The sequence below is a fragment of the Phyllostomus hastatus genome, unplaced genomic scaffold (genome assembly GCF_019186645.2).
Source record: "Phyllostomus hastatus isolate PE091 unplaced genomic scaffold, TTU_PhHast_1.1 phas_scaffold_60, whole genome shotgun sequence".
Classification (NCBI taxonomy): Eukaryota; Metazoa; Chordata; class Mammalia; order Chiroptera; family Phyllostomidae; genus Phyllostomus; species Phyllostomus hastatus.
The window spans coordinates 12,173,551-12,187,423 of NW_025334038.1; the positions used below are offsets into that span (position 1 = coordinate 12,173,551).

The following is a 13,873-nucleotide window of genomic DNA, read 5'->3' on the forward strand; positions in this document are numbered from 1 at the left end:
TAATATCTAAAACATAAAGAATACCCATGCTCATTGTAGCATTATTCAAAATAGCCAAGAGGGGGAAGCAACCCAAATATCCATCGACAGATGAATAGATATCAAATGTTGTAGATACATACAATGGAATATTATTCAACCTTAAAAAAGGAAATCCTGTCACATGCTATAACATTTATGAACCTCGAGGACATTATGCTAAGTGGGATTAACTGTTACAAAAAGACAAATAATACTATGATTCTAATCACAGTACTATTTAGAGGTATCTAAAGTAGCCAAACTAGAAAGTCAAATGGTGGTTTCCAGGGTAGATGCCGGTTAATGAGTACAGAGTTTCAGTTTTGCAAGATGGAAACATTCTAGAACTTTGTTGTGAGACAATGTGAATATGTTTAATACTGCTGAGCTGTAATATTAAGTATATAAAATAGTTATGATGGCAAATTTCTGTGGTTATGTTTTTAACCACAACTGAAAAAAAATAGAGCTGAAAACAACCTAAATAAACCACCAGTAGAAGAATGATCAGAGTACTATGTAGTCATTAAAAACAAACCAAACACACACATACTCACAATGGTTATCCTCAGAGGAGGGTAACAGGGATTATAAGGAGGAAGCACAAAGGGAGACTTTTAGAGTTGTTAGTCATTAATGTTCTACTTCCTGATCTGCGTATGTTACAGAGGTATGTTCACTGAAAATAGAATGAGTTGTACAATTGTAATTTTTGCACTTTTCTGTATGTATGTTTTACTTCAATAAAAACATTTACTTGAAAGAAAAGTGACATATGCATGTTTTTAGGGGGAGTGCTTTAATGCCTTTTATAATAACCAATTGTCTTGCTAAGTCTTTCCCTCTAACTAGCTGGGCTCCATAACAAGATAAACCCAGTAGAGCAATTAAAAAAAAAAAAAATCAGCCCTGGCTAGTGTGGCTCAGTGGATTGAACATGGGCTGTGAATCAAAGGGTCGCCAGTTCAATTCCCAGTTAGGGCACATGCCTGGGTTGCAGGTCAGGTCCCCAGCACAGGGCACTTAAGAGGCAACCACACATTGATGTTCCTTTCCTTCTCTTCCCCTCTGTCTAAAAATGAATACATAAAATCTTTAAAAAGTAAATAAAAAAATTCACAGGGAAAATTTTAAGTCATTTAATAACAGTCAATATCAAGATATATCCTAGTAAATTTATTGATCTATAAAAATAAAATATTTAGAAAAATATCAAGTTACTTATGGAAGCAAAATTAATAATCAGGGGCTGGCTTCAGAGTTTCCTACAGCAATAGTTAATGTCAGGATACAGTAGAAAAATTCACAAAAAAAGGAAGTATGAGCCAAAGGTTATTTATTGATCAAGCCAAGCTGTCATTCAGGTAAAGACTACAAATAAATCTGTTGAACACAGTAACACTAAGAGAATATTATTCTCACACATGTAGTTGTTTTTCACTGAACTCTTCTTATCCAAATTTTAATTGGCCAAGAGATGGATTAGGAAATCATGACAAAAAAGTCTCCACTGAGCCTTGCATATATTTGGCTACACAACTAAGACTAAAACAAATGTGGGAATTAAGCATGATAGAACACAATGTAAATAATATGCGCCCTGAAGATAAAGAAATAATATAATAAAAATGGTAAGAGTAGAGAACAGGGAGACCTGAGAGAGAAATTTGCTGATTGCCTCTTGCCTGTACCAGAGTCAAAATGTGATAAATTAAGTGACAGATAAACATATTTGACTGCACAAAGGTGAACATGAAAATATTATTTACTAAAATTAGGTGGTTGAGAAGCAGGAAAGTAGGCAATGTGAAACCTGTTAGTTTTATCACTGCTCAGAGTAGGAACCAACAGATAACTAAGGGCATGATATAAAGCTATACTAATAAAAGCTACCACTAAGATAAAATAGAAACCTTCTGAATATCAGAACTTCATATACAAGCAAAGCCAAGAAGCCACACAAAGAAAAATCTTTTCAACTATAAAAGGGAAAAACAAAACAAACCTTTCTCTCACACCAATACATCTAAATGGTTTTAACTCATGTTCTAAATGCAAAAAAGAACAGATTGAAGATACAGGGAGAGACTGATGGTTGCTAGGGTGGATGGGATTAGGAAGCTGGGTGAAAAAGGTGAAGAGATTAAGAAGTACATAGTGGCCCTGGCTGTGTGTCTTAGTGGATTGAACTCCTGCCTGCAAACCAAAGGATTCCTGGTTCGATTCCCAGTCAGGGCACATGCCTGGGTTGCAGGCCAGGTCCCCTCCTGGGGGTATGTGAGATGAACCACACATTGATGTTTCTCTCCTTCTCTTTCTCCTTCCTTTCTCTCTCTCTCAAAAGAAAGAAAGAAAGAAAGAAAGAAAGAAAGAAAGAAAGAAAGAAAGAAAGAAAGAAGGCACATATTGGTTGCTACAAAACAGCCACAGGGACATAAAGTACAGCATGAGACATATTGTTGATAAAAATTGTATTAACCCTGTATGGTGCCAACTGGGAAATATTGGAGGTGGGGGCCGCGTGCACACATTTTGTAAAGTATACAATTGTCTAACCACTATGCTGTATACTTCAAACTACTACAAAATAATATTAAATGTAAATAAAGAAATAGAGCCAGTCAAATTGAGGGGGGAGCAAAAAAGATTTTCTATTTGGGTCACAAAATAAAACACAACTCCACATTGTGTTTTATTAGAAAGCAAACATTCTAACTGGATATTAATAAACTACTCAACAACTCTTAGAAGTGGATAATTTTCTAGGAAAATATAGCTTACAAAAACCAAGCAGGAACAGAAAGAAATCTAAACAAGACTCATTTCCAGGGCAGAAATGAAGAGCCATGCATCCATATTATACCAGACTCAGAGGGTTTTACTTGATAATTAATATAAAATAACAGATAATTTTAATGTAATATAAGTGTTCTAGAATTTTAAAAAGGGAAAAACTTCACAATTTTTTCACTAAAAAACCATAGTATCAATACAAATACTGCAAAAAGAAAAAAATATCTAGACACCAATTTCACATATGATTATTGCTTAAAAATTCCTAAATAACAGCAAATAGAAGCCAGCTGAGTTAAAAGACCTAGTGGGATTTACCCCAGAAATTCAAGAATGACTTGATATTAGAAAGTCTATTAATTTATTTTTCGCATTAATAGATCAGGGAGAAAAAAATAATGACTAACTCTTTAGTCACTTAAAAGAAACCTGGTAAAATGACCTTGTGGAAAATATTCAAGATAGGAATAATAAATGTATACTTCCCATTGATAAAAACATCTCAGTCAGAGCCCATTAAAAAAAAAAGAAAGAAAAAGGAAAAGGAAAAGATGGTTTAATGTCATTATTATTAGTACATATTATACTACAATTGCAAAAGCAAAAATAAGTTAGTGGAGGAATTGGGAAAATATTAAAATAAAGTTTATTTTTCATTAAGCCTGGAAAGACTTACATATACCATTATATTATTTGCAGATAAAAATCAGTATCTGGAAATCAAGAGACTCAATTCAAAAACTAAAATAAAAGATGCTGGTAAAGTAAAAAACTAGATCAATATATACAAATAGTTACCATTAAAAAAAAAGTCTACTGTCATTTGTAAAGAAAGAACCTTTATATCAGTCTGAATCTGAGTGACATGAAAAGAGCCCCCTATTAACATATAAACAAACACACAGCATGAGCAGGAAAGAGAAAAGAGACTTCTGGTCAAGATGGAGGTGTAGGTAAACACGGCTAACCTCCTCGCAAAATCACATAAAAAACAAAAAACAAACAAAACAAAAACAAAACATAAAAACCCCTAAACTACAGACCAAAGATCACTCAGAACTGTTAGAAATCGAGTTGAATGGAAATCCGACAACTAGGGAACTAAAGAAACCATGCCAATCCATAAGGGCGTGGGTATGTGAAACCGGCGGGCCCCACACCCACATGTGGTGGATAACAATTTAGGAAGGGTATCTCCAGAGAGAGGGGACCAGCCGCACACCATATCCCCCAGCCCTGGATACCAGGGCCAGGAAGAGAAGCCCACATAATTTCAGGCTGTAAAAACCAGTGGGATTGGAGCAAGTGAAAACAAAACAAAACAAAACAAAACAAACAACTGGACCCCTCAACAGTTCCTCTTAAAGGGCTCATGCTAAACGTCATCAGACTTACTTCCTATGAGCTCTGGGACCACCAGGGGCAGCAGCCTGAAAGGCCCCAGGGCATATACAGAAAGGAACTGAAGTGTCTGGCATCAAGATGAAAGCTGGGAGACAGCCCTTTCCCAGACAGAAAGGAGGCAGAGGCCATTGTGCCTTTTTTGAGCCCTCTCCCCACAGAACCAGCAGGTGGGAGCCATACCTGAGACTCCATCAACCTGGTTTACATTCTTTGCCCTGCCCTGGCATTACCTGAGTGTCTGCCCAACTGATCTTACGCCAGTCCCCAGCTCCCATTACCTCTGGCTAAACAGCCCCAGGGCGCAGCAGTAGCCAGTTTTGGATCAGTTTGGCTCTGCCTGGGAACCTCCAGGCCCAGCACATGTAGTAGCCATCTGCCGATTGCTTTGTAGCTCATGCTGGGTGCTCCCAGGAGGAACACAGGTGGTGGCTGACCCTGACCTGTACCACCCAGGAAACCCCAGAGCCTGTGCACCCAATGGACAGCTACAGACCATGCTGGAGAGACACCACCCTGTCCCTGCACAGCTGATCCTCCATGGAGGGCAGAGACTGGTCAGTGATCACAGCCAGTCCTTGCAGATGACTGGCCTGCGTAAAGGCCTCCCAAAGACCTGCCAACAGCAAACAAGGCTCAACTACAAGAGGAGGGTATACTGAGCCCACACAAAGGGTGCACCTCGAGTACCCAGTTTGGGTGTTAGGGAAGGCTGTGCCAGTGGAACCTATAGGGAACCTATTACACTAGGCCACACTACCAAGACAGGGAGTCAAAGCAGCTCTACACAATACATAGAAACAAACACAGAGAAGATGTCAAAATGAGGAGACAAAGAAACATGGCCCAAATGAAAGCACAGAAAACTGCAGAAAAAGAACTAAATAAAATAGAGATAAGCAATCTACAGATGTAGAGTTCAAAACATTGGGTATAAAGATACTCAAGGAACTCAGTGAGGACTTCAACAGCATAAAAAAAGAGGCAGGCAGAAATGAAGGATATACTAATAGAAAGGAACAACCTACAGGGTATCAATAGTAGATTGGATGAAACCCGAGAATCAAATCAATGATATAGAACATATTGGAAACAAAAACAACCAAGCAGAGCAACAAGAAGAAAAAAGAACCGCAAAACCAAAAACAAACAAACAAACAAACAAACAAACAAACACAAACAAACAAAAAACCAAGGGTAGTGTAAGACACCTCTGGCTGGGACAACTTCAAATGTTTCAATATTCACATCACAGGGGTTCTAGGAGAAGAAGAGCAAGAAACTGAAAACTTATGTGAAAAAATAATGAAAGAAAACCTCCCTAATTTGGTGAAGGAAACAGACAAGCAAGTCCAGGAAGCACAGAGTCCCAAACAAGATGGATGCAAAGAGGACCACACCAAGACACATCATAATTAAAATGCCAAAGGTTAAAGATAAAGAGATAATCTTAAAAGCAGCAAAACCAGAAAATTACCTACAAAGGAGTTCCCATTATGCTGTCAGCTGATTTCTCAAAAGAAACTGTGCAGGGTTGAAAGGATTGGCAAGAAGTAATCAAAGTCATGGAAAGCAAGGACCTACAACCTAGATTACTCTATCCAGCAAAGCTATCATTTAGAATGAAAGGGCAGATAAAGTGCTTACCAAAGTAAAGCTAAAGGAGCTCATTATCACCAAACCATTATTATATGAAATGTTAAAGGGATTTACCCAAGAAAAAGAAGATAAAAACTATGAATAAAACAGCAATAAACACATACCTATCAACAATTGAGTCTAAAAAACAAACTAAGCAAACAAAAGAAGAGAGGCAGAATCAAGGACAGGGAGAGCATTTTGATGGTTACCAGATGAGGAGGGTTTGCGGTCATGGTGAAGAGGTGAGGGGATTAAGAAGTATAAATTGGTAGTCTCAGAATAGCCATGGGGATGTAAAGTACAACACAGGAAACGAGGTAGCCAAAGAACTTACATGCATGACCCATGGACATGAACAAAGGTGAGGGGGAGTGGAGGGGTCCTGGGTGAGGGAGTGCAAAGGGGGAAAAATTGGGACAACTGTAACAGCACAATCAATAAAATATCTTTTTAAAAAGTAGAAAAAAACCTCACATAACATGAGCAAAATATAAATGTTTCTGTTTAAAGTGGAGGAGATACATAACCTAGATTCTAACTGTTATGTTTTCTTGGATAGGAAAAGCCATTATAAAGATATTTATTCTCCCTATTAATATAGAAATTTAATGTACACTTAATAAAAATATTAATAATTATTTAAATAAACTAAGCCAGATGATTAAATTCATAAGAGCCAAAAGAGAACAATGCAATGGTATTAGCTGTATATTTAAAATATAAAGTCCTGTGAGGGCTTAATACTTATATTAAGAAGCACAAATAGGTAGTTACAGAATAGCCATGGGGATGTAAAGTATAGTATAGGAAATGGAGCAGCCAAAGAACCTATAATTGTGACCCACAGACATGAACAATGGTGTGGCGATTGCCTGAGGGAGTGGTGGATGCTGGGTGGAGGGGGGCAAACTGGGAAAACTTGGGACATCTGTAATAACATAATCAAGAAAATATAATTAAAAAGTATAAAGCCCCATTGACTAAAACATTGTGGTACCAATGCAAAGAGGAGGCTGACAGACCAATGGAATAGAACAGAAAGCCCAGAAAGAGATCCTAACAAATTTAAGAATTTAATGTACGATAAAGGCATACTAAACCAGTGAGGAGAAGGTGGACTGTTCAACAAGAGGTGCTGGAACCAGGAAACTAGCTAAAAAGGGTCAAAGTGACTCATACCTTACATCTGACAGCAGAACGAATACCAAAAGTTTGAATGACTGAAATACAAACAACCAAACCATGTAAGTGCTTGAGGAAATCCTGGGACTACTTATAAAATCTTAGAGCATGGAAGGCCTTTTAAATAAAACAATAAATAAAACATGGACAAAGAATATCATCTAAAAGGAGATAAAATAACTATTAAATGTATGCAGATACTCAATTTCATTCAGAAAATATGTGTATATACATAAATATATGTGATTATTTTTGTGTCATGTGAATTTGCTACCCATTCAAAGACGAGAGAAAGGGAGGGAGAGAGAGAGGGAGAGGGAAAGGGAGAGAGAAGAATCTATTAAAGATTTCCCAGGACACATGTCAGTTCAATGAAACTTATTTCAAGAAACATCACAATGGAGAAAAAAAATTACATTGTCTAATATATAATACTAGGTAAAAGCAGGGTGGCTTTGCTCAAAGCAGAGATGATGGCTTGAATACCCTTCCATACTACTCCCCATTTACTCCCTAAACACCCACTGACATGTGCCCATAGAACCCCAGGTTCAAAGAATACGTTCATAACCATACATTATACAAATTGAAGGAGAGTTCCTTTTTTGAGGTAAGGGGTCACATTTTTATATCTGAATTCCCAGCCCAGAGGTCTAGTGCACTGTAGGGTTTAAACAAATTTTTTTTAAATGAATGGCATTACCAATAACTCACCTCTGTATGTATTTTGTAATCTATGTCATGATTATCTCATTACTATTAATCTAACCACACTCAATAAATGCTTTGCAGCAACCCTCAGAGGAGAAATCCCAAGGTCATGTATCCCATGAGCACTTGACAGTTACATTAAACGAAATCTGCAGCAAAGGCTGGTATGTCCCAAATCGAAGATAAAAACATGTTTATAAGCCAACAACTCAATTTCTCTTCCCACCCATTATGTTGAAGCAATTCTGATACCTCATCACAGCAGTGCATTCGAGCCATTGCTTCAGAGAGACGGATCATGCTCTCTAGCTGCCGCACTGTAATCCTCCACGAAGACTTGGCAACTCCAGAACCATCCCTCTGGCGGAGACGTTTATACTGCTCTACAATGAAGTCCTCCGACTCTCTGGAAATCTGTTGGAGACATCACTGAAGTCAGAGTATTTCTACTTGATGGGAGCTGTGTTAAACAGAGTTTTAAAGGCCTTCCAGGTACAGACACTTTGGGGAACTAAGAAAGCCAAAACTTTGAAGCCAATGATAAGGAATTAACATGGAAATGCCTTTCAACAGAAACCAATACTAAGGAAGCCTGTTAATTCCATGTACTAATTTTATGAACAGGAAGGTAGAAGGGCTGGTATTTATGCAAAAGACCATTTCTAAAAGATATGTAAAAAACTGAAGTAATGGGATAGGATGTAATAATACCTTTTTACCCAAGATGCCAGAGCTCATCAAACAAATTAATGTTCAGACTGTTCTTGAGACTCAGTAAATAATTTATGCTATCTTTAAGAAAAAAGAGGTCAAAACACATATATATCATACACCAGCTTCTTCAGTAAACCTTAATATTTGTTGAATAATAATCTAAAGAATCCTCGGTTTTTCAGAACAAGAAACTCAGCATGTTAACGAAGCATGCAGAAATCGCAGAGGGACCATATTCAGTCACGGAGAACAAATGCCCCTTCACACAAAAGTGACTCATAACCCCTAGTTTTAGATGACTCACTAAGCTTCTTTTGGGACAGTGAGAGTCAATCCCAATAGTATTGTGGATAATTAAGTGAAAGTGATAGGATATTAAAATCTAAGAATAACTCCCAAAAGCCAAGTCAGAAAATAGTGTGTAAAAACTTAGAATTAACCAGAAGCATTTTTTTTCTTTTCCTATTCTGTTTTAGGAAAATGCCAAAAAACCAGATGCATTATGAAGGTTTATTTTATTTATTTATTTTTAAAATGGAGGTTTATTTTAAAGATAAATATCCAAGGGAGTATCCTGGATCCACTGCAGATTCAATCCAATGAACTACATCAATTACTATAAAATAGCAATCATGTTCATTCACAATTACCTAGAGAAATCTAAGATTTTCCTTAGAGAAAGAATTGAGAGCATTCAGTAGACTACTGATTTAAACACATACAGTTTTATGATTCTTAGGCATGGTTGAAATAAAGGGTGTCCTACTTCACTTGGTTATCCAAAGCTCTTATCACTATAAGAAAGTTTTTATCACCTAACAAGGAAAAGGAATGGGATTGTTCAGATATTTTTAAAATGCCCTTTACTCAACTCTCTGAAGAAGCAAATTGTTCTAAAAAACAAATAAACAAACACCCCCCGCCAAAACCTCTAAAGAAACAAAAATACTTAAGAAAAAAACCCCAAACAAATGAGTACAGGCTCAGTTTTTTCCCTATCACTCTTTTGTCTAAATGCCACTTTAATATATCCATTATGATCTATTCCAGTACAAAAAGGGCAGTTTACCTTTGGTTTAAATTGCCTTGCAAAGAGAAGGTATCTCCTGATATCATCAAGGGAATAGACACGATCAATTGAATCCTCAATTCTTGAATGCAAGTCTACTATGCGCCTGGCAATAGCATAATCTGTAACCTAATTGAAAGCAAAAAAATCACTTTGATCAGTCATAGCAATATCCACTCCAGACTATTCTAGGCATTAGGAAATTATTTATAGCTAAAAACAACCTCTAACATGGCAATGAAAGATGTATTCACAGGCACAAAGTTCCTGAGGAAACTTTGGTACTAGTTTCATTTAAAACCAAGTTTAAATGTTTACCTTTGCCCCACTCCAAGAATATTCCTGAAGGAATTAGCTGGATATGATAACAATGGCAGAACTATGACTTCTATGACCCATAGTATATGAAAGACACTATTGCTTGAAGGGGTGTAATACATGCAACCTTCACAAAAACCTTACTAAGGAGGTAGTTATTATCCCTAGTTTACAGATGAGTAAATTGAGGCTCAGAGGGGTTAAATAACTGGTCCAACATCACACTAAGTAATGGGTCCAGGATTCAAGCAGTCCAGCTTCAAAGCCTGAGCTGTTAGCCACTACATCAGACTGTCATTTGTTAATATATGGAGATAATTATCACAGAATCATTAACATTGAGAAAAAAATCATACAAAAAATAAGCAATTTACTTTCAACTGGTACAGAAAAAACTATGTAGATGTAAAGAGAACAAATGATACAGTAAATGGAGCAAAATGTTAATATGTGAATAGAAAAAGTGAAGGGTACATGGGTGTCATATACACTATTCTGTTTCTTGCAACTTTTCTGTAAGTTTGAAATTATGTCCAAGAGTTAAAAAACTAATTTAATGGACTTCATACAAACAGAAATATATACCCTCAGATAACTCCCAACTATGGGGGTTGGTTGGATTAAATATTTATATGGATTTGTAAAGGAAAAAACAAACTAAAACATACAAGAACTAAAATCCTGCCAACATTCACATAATGGAAGGCAGCTTTTATTTAGATAATAAAGTTTTGCTGTAAGCAAAAAATACATGTTGTGCAATATATGACCTCCACGCTCAGCAATTAACAGCACAGCCTACAATATTAGCTTCTACAGAATGTCATTTTGTACAATAGTTCTGGGCAAATGTGGGCTGTGCAATATTGTTAAATATTTAAGTATAAAAACCTTAATAACTAACATGTTAGAATCCAAGCAAACTCAGCACTTCACCCTCAATCTTCACACTGTTCCATAATTAGGGGAAAAAAGTGATATACACTAAACTTCATGAGAAGATATAGGAAGCCTAATGACTACTGATTTGGAGGGGGAAAAATTCTTCAATATTCCAATTTTTTTCAAGCTTACCAAAAAACCCAACAAAACAAAAAAATTCTTATAAAATTCTTAGAGTATGGTTGGAAATTAACTATAATGTTTCCTTTTTCTTCTGCAAATTAAAAAACCATAGCAAAAACAAAAAACTCGATATTCTTCCACACAACTAGGTGGAACCAGAATTTCAAGTGATTTTATTTTGAATTGCTCAACAAATCCTTGCCCAATCCTGTGCCACTCTGTGAGAAATGAAAGGTCAGTGCAGACACATGCACTGCCTGTTCAGCAATATATATTCAAACCTATCTCACTCAATCAGTCAAACGGGAAATAACAAAGGTGACAGCCAAGAGTGACAGCTCATGTTGGCTACCTCATTACATTCATCCACAAGTATAAAGAAGAGATCAAATCGGGACATGATGGGAGCTGACAAATTTATATTCTGTTTCAATGACTTTGATCTGTCATAGTGTCCACCGACTGGATTTGCTGCTGCCAAAATGGATGTCCTGGCATTCAGAGTAGCCTGAAAACAGAAAGAATTGTGACAGGTTTAAAAAGACATCTGGAATGGCCAATAAACATATGACAAAATGCTCAATCTCTGTCTGTCTCATAATTAACTAAATGCTAACCAAAATATTAAGATATCATTTTTCACCTACTGAATCATTAAAATTAAAGTCTAATAACATATAGTACACAAGCACTACTGTATGATAATGGAGAGATGCTGTGCACACCCTTTAAGCCAGCAATTTTTTTTTTAATTTTAATTTTTATTGTTGTTCAAGCAGTTGTCTTCATTTTCACCTCCCACACCCCCCGCTTCCTACCCTCAAACTTGCCCCCTTTGGCTTTGTCCATGTGTCCTTTATACATGTTCCTTGATGGCCCTTCCCCTACTAACCCCCATTGCCCCTCTTGCCCCTCTCCTCTCTGGTTACTGTCAGTTTGTTCTTTATTTCAATGTCTCTGGTTGTATTTTTTAAGCCAGCACTTTCTTGTTAGGATTTTATCTTGCAGTTAGGTACAGGAAGATGTGTCAAGGATGTTTACAGTATTGTGTGTAATCAAAAGGCTGGAAATGACCGAAATGTCACTTTGTAGGAGTCTATGTGGGGTACATACAATTGAAAACCATGCAGTAAAACAAAACAAAACAACCCCCCCAAAACCAACCACAAAACCCAAAGTGGATCTAATACATGCTGATATATAGATTGCAAAAAAAACTTATGACATTAAATGAGCAAAGAACAAAACTATGTATTAAATTTGTTTAAATATAAAATATTCCTAAAACAGACATAAACTCAGCAGGTAATTCTGAGTATATACTAGTGCTGGGAGCTGTAGAGGAAGATCTCTCTTTTTTATGTTTCAGTGTACTGCTTAAATTTTCCTTAACTATTTGAATGTATTACTTTATTTACAAAGTTTGATTTCTCTCTACTGTTGGTCTCAATACTGTACAGTCATGTGCCAATTAATGACAGGAATAGGCTGAGAAAAAATTGTTAGGCAATTTCATGGTTGTGTGAAGATCACAGAGTGCACTTATACCAACCAAGATGGTATAGTCTACTAACACACCAAGGCTATACAGTATAGCCTACTGTCTAGGCTGCAACTGTACAAAACAACATGAGCTTCAATCAAGCAAAGAGAAAATGATATAATCAAGAGATGTAAACACAGATGTATGAGGCTGCTGCCTGTTAACAAGGCACACTGTATTACAGCAAACGTACAAGTAGAAAGAGAACACTCTAAATTAACAATAAAAACTGTGCCCTGGTTGGTGTGGCTCAGTGGATTGAGCACTGGCCTGTGAACCAAATGGTTGCAGCCTTAATTCCCAGTCAGGGCACATGTCTGGGTTGCAGGCCAGGTCCCCAGTAGGGGTGTGTGAGAGTCAACCACAAACAATGATGTTTCCGTCTCTCTGGAAATAAATAAAATCTTAAAAAAAAGTGTAGTATTATAAATAAATCAGTAACATAGTCATTTATTATCATTACCAAATACTAGGTACTATACATAATTGTGTGTGCTATACTTTATACAATTGGCAGCACACTAGGCTTAAGCCAGCATCACCACAAACACATGAGTAATGTGTTTTGCTAATATATTACAATTACTGAGATGTCATTACATGATAGGAAATTTTCAGCTTCATCATAATCTAATGGGACCACCATCATATATGTGGTCCATCCTTGACCAAAATGTTTCTATGTGGCACAGACTGTACTTAAATATTATTTTCATTTAAATAGTCTGTGGATTATTTTTATTATAATTTTGGACAACTCACATTTTCTGATGAAAACATGCTTTATCAAAAAGTGTAGAAGCTTTGTAAAAATCTTGAGAAGTGAAATGCTAAAAATTTCACCAGTAACCTCTAATCTCTGTCAAGCAACGCATTTTCACAGCACCCTAGAGAGCACCGATAGTTTGGATTAGGAAACCTCAGGGCTGTGTTTTCCTTTTCAACAAACAGGATTTCATGTTGAAATAATCCATTTTATCCAGGGGAATGTCTCTAGAGCTACATTAATCTGCAAGGCATGATGCAGTCGTACAGAAGTGGACATGCACATACCTTCACTCCTGCTTTAGTGATGGAGATGGTCTGCTGTTCCATAGCTTCATGAATAGCAACTTGATCCCGTATGTCCATCTTATCAAACTCATCAATACAACACACACCCTGTAACCAAACAAATCTAGCATGATACTGCCTTTCAAGTGTCAAATGGGACGTCAACTCAAAGTTTGTACCAAAAATCTTTTGATACTCTGTAAATAACTCTAAGGTATGTAAATAATCCTGATTCCCTCTATTAGATTAAGATGGTACAATAAATTCCAGAGCTAAAAGGAGTCATATGCTTTCAACTCATTTTAAACTAAGAATAAGACCAAAGACATATATTTATTGCATTTTCACTCAACAAAAAACCT

The 13,873-nt window shown here is 36.6% G+C and overlaps 1 protein-coding gene across 1 annotated transcript in view; it reads right to left on the reverse strand.

Annotated features, from left to right (window-relative positions):
- MCM6 (minichromosome maintenance complex component 6) overlaps nt 1–13,873 on the reverse strand; it is a 44,993-nt gene that overhangs the window by 6,831 nt on the left and 24,289 nt on the right. The window contains exons 10-13 of the mRNA XM_045826035.1: nt 13,512–13,619; nt 11,268–11,423; nt 9,533–9,661; nt 8,002–8,163 (exon numbers count right to left, since the gene is read on the reverse strand). Coding sequence (XP_045681991.1) covers nt 8,002–8,163; nt 9,533–9,661; nt 11,268–11,423; nt 13,512–13,619 — 555 coding nt within the window. The remainder of the gene's footprint in view (nt 1–8,001; nt 8,164–9,532; nt 9,662–11,267; nt 11,424–13,511; nt 13,620–13,873) is intronic.